This window comes from Ciconia boyciana, chromosome 21, assembly GCF_034638445.1.
Source record: "Ciconia boyciana chromosome 21, ASM3463844v1, whole genome shotgun sequence".
Lineage (NCBI taxonomy): Eukaryota > Metazoa > Chordata > Aves > Ciconiiformes > Ciconiidae > Ciconia > Ciconia boyciana.
In genome coordinates, this window is record NC_132954.1 from 6,995,801 (window position 1) to 7,001,412 (window position 5,612).

The 5,612-nt window shown below is 63.2% G+C and overlaps 1 protein-coding gene across 2 annotated transcripts; it reads right to left on the reverse strand.

Annotated features, from left to right (window-relative positions):
- Positions 1 to 1,191: 1,191 nt before the first annotated feature.
- On the reverse strand, positions 1,192 to 5,356 carry C21H1orf216 (chromosome 21 C1orf216 homolog). Of its 2 annotated transcripts, none has more exons than XM_072885271.1 (2): positions 5,224 to 5,356; positions 1,192 to 3,846 (listed from the first exon to the last, which is right to left on the reverse strand). In XM_072885271.1, exon 2 carries the CDS (start codon positions 3,828 to 3,830, stop codon positions 2,988 to 2,990), a length of 843 nt encoding a protein of 280 aa, XP_072741372.1. In that variant the 5' UTR covers positions 3,831 to 3,846; positions 5,224 to 5,356; the 3' UTR covers positions 1,192 to 2,987. The 2 variants fall into 2 exon arrangements, with proteins under 2 accessions (XP_072741372.1, XP_072741373.1); XM_072885272.1 differs by lacking the exon at positions 5,224 to 5,356 and adding an exon at positions 3,945 to 5,125.
- Between the last annotated feature and the right edge of the window lie 256 nt (positions 5,357 to 5,612).

Genomic DNA, 5,612 nt, shown 5'->3' on the forward strand with positions numbered 1-5,612 from the left:
TCTCATTTGGGCACCGGAGCTGGGGGTGGAAAAAAAAACTCTTGTCTGAAGTTGATTTTGCAAATCAGCACTGGCCATCTCAAACCAGCTCTCGGGGCATAAGCATCGGGGCTCCCAATAACCGAGGAGGAAGCCTCTTGCTTGCAGAGCAGATCCACCACTTTGATGTGCTCCCGCAGTTATTCTTTCATTTCTTGAGCAAATAATCTGGATTTTCACAATATTTACCTTGGAAATAATTATTTGTGTAAAGCATTCGACCAAGATAAACAGCGAATCGCTGGGTCTCTCTACGGGGCTGGGAGTGCAGGCAGCCCAGGGTCTCATGTTCCCCAAAACCTGCCGGAGCGTGTGCTCCCCGGGCAGCGGCCGAGGTGGAAAATGGGCCTTAAAGCCGAGCACACACACGTCCTAACGAACCGGCCGAGGGCTGGGGACAACCCTCCTCGCAGCTCCGGCTGCAGGGCACGTATAAGGATAGAAAAATGCAGCCGCTCTGCCCTTCATGAATTGCCAACCCAGCCCCTGTGTCTGTAAAAGGGGCTGTTGCATCCCCGAATTCCCACAGATTCAGAGGCTGTAAAGGAGAAGCAGGAAGGGGGGGGGGAAGGTGAAGGAAGGTTCAAAGGCCTGCTACAGCTTCGGTTTTTCATCTCTAGTTAATCTCTGCAAGGCCTGAGGCAAAGTCACCTTTGGGTCAATACTCAGGTGTTTTTATCTGCCATCCCCATCTGCCCGGAGCTGCCTCCGCAGCCCTCCCGATCAGCCGGGCCGCAGGGCAGGGCGGTTGGGTGCCCGGGGAATCCGGTCCCCCCCGGTTCAAGCCAGGCGCTCCCCGGGCGGAGGGTAAATCCTGCACCCGCGCTGTGCCCCAGCGCCAGCTCCCTGCCACCCACCGCCCCACGGCCGCGGGGAGAGACGGGAGCGGGGTCGCACTTGAGTTTTTAAAAGCAACAAGGCTTTTAAATTGAGCATGCATTAGCTGCCGGCGGTGGTACAGCGCATCGCCGGCCGGCGCGTGCCCAGGGGTGCAGGGACGGGAGGAGGGTGCCAAGACCTGTGCCCTCGACCTGCTGCTCACCCACGCTCCTGCGGCGAGCACGGGGCGGCCGCTCCCAGCACGCACCCGCTGCGCGCCCAGCGGGCTGGTGAAGGGCAATAAAGGAACAAATCCACCCGGGGCTCAGCTCTTTCACCTCCGAGGCTTTTATTAAGGTGTGCAACATGCCCACGATCACACGTCTGGGATATGACACAGGCAGCAGGCGCTGGACAGAAGCGAGCAGGAGGGCGGCGAGGCAGCGCGAGCCTTGCAGGGATGCTGCCAGACTCCTCCGGCCCCCAGTGCCGGGTGCGGAGGCCGGCACAGGTTGCTTTGAGCCGAGTGTGCCCTTCACCACCGAAACGTCCTTTGCAGAAGCAGAGTTTTGCGGATCTCCTCGCTTTACCTATGGGCAGCAGCAGCCCTGGGTGGGAGCAGAGCCCGGCTGTGCCCCGCTGTGTCCGGGAGGAGGCTCGGTGCAGCCCCCGGCCCGTGGGCCGCTGGTGGGCTCAGCCGTGGGTATTTATTTGTAGTGCAGTAGCATCTAGCGGTCGGTGGAAGCCGGGATCTGCCCAGGCTGCCGGCTGTGTCCCGCTGGCCGGGCACTGCACCCCGGCACCAGAGCGGGGTCCCGGCGAAGTCACGGCCACCTCTCAGCTCCGCTCCTCTGACGGAGAGGAGTAGTTGGGCTGGGAGGATACAGCAACTCTGAAATCTCTCATCACCCTCCTTTTGCAGATGAGAAACTAAATTAATGCCTGGCTTTGCAAAGCAACTCCAGGCAGGACGGGAAGCATGGCTCCCTCTCGGCTGAGCTCTCGGCTTACAGCAAAACCGCCCCGCTGCTGCTCCTTCCACATCAGCAACTTGAACAGAATAGATGTCATATTAACACTTAGTAAAACACAGCAAACAAACACAGCGTCTCCTTTTTAATCTCTACTTAAGAAGACTGTTCTTTGCATTCTCTAGGCAGTCCTCACTGGATAAAATGTAGATTAGAAAAAAACACTCTCTTTGCTTTCAAATGATAAATTAATATAAACACCAACAGTACAACTTTGCAAGCAGCTTCCTGATCATGCACCGTGTTAAAGCATCTCCCGCGACAGCCAGATGTGCACATACACACACTGGCTGTAAGGAAAAATCTAAATGAATGCTTCTCTAATACTGAATCTAAAAAAAAATATATTGGATTTGAATCAGTTGACACTTAAATTTATTTTTAAGCATTCTGAGGTCACTTTTCAGAATACTTTTTTTCTCCCTCGACTCTCTGCATGAGTTTAGATCTTATCTGCAAAGCTTTTACACGTGCTTCATTAGGCGGCGCACCGGGGCGAGTCCCAAGGAACAGCTCAGGACACCTTGCTCGCACCGAAAGCACGAGCAACGTTTAACGGTGGCCGGGTTGTTTTCGTATGGGCGCACCGGTGTGGGTGCGATGTGGGGGTGAAGCGAGCTTGTGCTTGTGCCCGAGCACACGCTGAAGTGCTTTGCTCAGGAACGTTTAAAAGCTTCGCTGCCCTGAGGCCCTCGCTGCCAGGCAGCTCCCGCACGGGGAGCTCACCGTAGGGCCTGTCCTGGCACACGCGCGGCTCAGCCGGGCTCATGCAAAGGACCGTAAATTAGATGTAAAAGATGAGCCTCGTCACCCTGGGCTCAGAAAACCCCAAGGTCCTGAGGTCTACCCAGCCCGACACCCCACGGTCCCCAGACCAGTGGGACACAGTGCAGAAGAAAATTAATTCCCATGCAGAGAGAAAATTGAGATGAACGCTTCGGAGACCCTCAGCTATGTTGGAGAGAGATGGGAAGGACAGGGCAGGCACCCAGGCGCCCGGCGAACGCTCTGCACCGGCGTGTGGCACGGAGATGCTGCCAGCCAGCCCCGCGCCAGCCGGGAGGGCGAGGACTGGGACGGGGCAGTGCCGGCGGCACCTCAGGGGCTGGGGGCAGCCGCGCCGGCAGGGCACGCCGGGCCGCGCTGCATGCAGCGGATGAGCTCCTTGCGGTTATCCAGGATGGTGTCAAAACTCTCCTGCAGCCGGTTCTGCTGGTCCACGACTTTCTGCTGGAGGCCGTGGATCCAGCGCAGCAGGGCCAGGCGCCGGTACATCACCAGCTGGATGTGGTGCTTCTCCTTCTCCCGCTCCTTGAAGCGCTCCTTGTCCTGGAGGTGCTGCACGGCCTCTGCCAGCGCCGGGAAGAGGGTCCCTGGTCCGGGCTCGGCCACCCCCAGCTGGGGTGGGCTCCCGGGGAGGGGGGCAGCAGCCAGAGGGTCCCAGGTGCTCCCGCAGGCGCTGTCGGGGCTGTCGATGCTGAGGGAGCTGCTGGCGTAGCCGTTGTCCTCCACGGGGGAGCTCGGGGGCTTGCCGCATCCCCCAGCCGCCTCCTTGGCTGCAGCGTTTTGGCCCCCCGCCCCGCCGACCTCCGCTCCCTCGGGGGGGCTGCGCACCCCCCGCTCGGGGAGACACGGCCCCGTGGCGCCCAGGCTCGGGGCGGCATCCCTAAGCCGGCCCTGCACCATCTGTCTCTGCATTAATAACAGCAGATTATCAGACGGATTTGTCGTGTTTTCGCTCCGGCTGGAGCCCTCCTCTGGCGAGGACCCCGGCGCTGGCCGGCTCCAGTTCTCATTGCTGTCGCACACCTCTCCCACGAAGTTGGAGTTGGAGTCCTGCCCGCACCCGGCCCCCGGGACGGCCGTGCCCAGCGCCGGGCCCCCCCGGCCCTGCCGGAACGGGGCGTTCGCCGGGGCACCGGGCGGGCAGACGGCAAACATCTTGCCGGTCTCCTGCCTGCAAGAGAGATGCAGAGCTGTGAGGCGTCTGCAGGGTATGCGGGCTGGCACAATCAGAACTCTGATCAGCTACAGCGAGATAAAACATTCTCTTACTTCGTTTGCCTCTCCTTAAAACTGCTGAACCCCAGCCACGGGCCAGGCCAAAACCCAACGGCTCAAGGCAGAAGTGCTCGTCCTGTCCTGGCGTTTGGCTGCTGCTCTCGGTGTGTCCCCAGGCAACACCATCCAGGGGCAATTTCTCACCCGATGCAGAAGCTCGGGGCAGGCACCCTCCACCCATCTCTCCTCCCCGTGAGCTCCAGCCCAAAACCATGCTTCCGTGGCTTCCTGACTGTTGGAGGGCATCGCAGGGCGCAGGCACGCAGCCGGCACGCTCTGCTCCAGCAGCGTTTGTGCTTGTGGTAGATGCAATTAATTCAGTGCTGGTAGAGGTTTGCTTGGAAGGAGCTGCTTTTCTAACAGCAATAAAATTTATTTAAGCAGGTGAGGCTGCCTGGGCTCCTCTGCACCAAGTCTGCCGTCTCCCCTGGGCTGGGCTGTGGGTCAGGTCTGGTCTCCGCCAGCGCCCAAACCAGTAACCCCGCTGGGCTGCTTCCTCCTCTGCAGGGCCGCGAGCAGACAGGACCAGAACAGGAAAGGTTAACCCAGCATTTCTTGCCGGGTCATCGGCAGCGAGAGCCCATCTCCGAGCTCTCTCCCACCAAGGACACGCTCCCAAGAATCACATGAAGGAAAACCCATCGAGTGTCCCGGTTTCACCCCTGGAAAGCGGCACAGAGGCAGGACGGGTCTGGGGGGCGGCGTGCCCAGCCCGGGGCGCGGGGCACAGGCTGCAGCCGTAGCGGGGTCCCGGCCAGCAGCGGGGAAGGGCCGCGAAGATGCCCCGGGGCCCGGTACAACCCTGGTCCCGCCGCCTCGGCCCCGTGGCTGCTGCGCGATGCCCGGGGCAGGGGAAGGCGAGCTCAGCCCTAGAAGTGCTGCTCGCAAGGGCAAGGATGGCACCAGGGGGAGGCGGCCGGGGGCTCCCAAAGGCCTGGGGCCGCGCACCGTAGCCCCCCCGCCCCCGGCCCGCTGCCCTTTGCGCTGCCCAGGACCGGGGCACACCGCCACGGAACCGCTCCAGCCCGGGCGCTGGCGGGGCGCGGAGGCCGGGCCGTGGGAGGCTGCGGAGCCCAGGAGCAGCCCTGCCCCTGCAGACCCCCCCCCCCCCACCCCCGGGCCGGGGGGCGGCGGGGAGAGGCGGCACCGGGTCCCCCCGCCCGGCCGCGCCGCAGCCGCACTGCGCCGGGAAGGGGGGGGGGGGGGCTGCGACCCCCGAGCCCGGCCCAGCCCCGCCGCGCCCCGCTCCCCCGCCCCGGCAGCGAGCACTCACCGCCGCACCGCACCGCACCGCTCCGCTCCGCACCGCCCCGCGCTCCCTGCGCCGCCGCCGCCGCCGCGGGTGGGAGCGGAAGCGGCCCCGCGTGGGGAGGCGTCACGGCCGCACTTCCGCGGCCCCCGCGGCCCCGCCGGCCGCGCCCGGGGCTGCTGCGGGGGGAGGCCGGGGCTGCGCGGCCGGGGAGCGGCCGCTCTCGGGGCTGCCCGCCGCCTCTGCGTGCGCGCATACGTGTCTGCCTATATATACCTATAGGTGCCGTGCCTCTGCGTGCGGCCCGAGCATCCCACGGGAAATTCCTCCCCTGTCTGCCTGGCCTGAGGGGGAAAGCGAAAGATTCCCACCCGTGTCAGCCCGGCCAGGGAGAAGGGTGGGAGAGGCTCCGA

Excerpts from the sequence above, each read along its gene's own strand:
- C21H1orf216 (XM_072885271.1), bottom strand. The coding sequence starts at position 3,830 with ATGTTTGCCGTCTGCCCGCCCGGTGCCCCGGCGAACGCCCCGTTCCGG.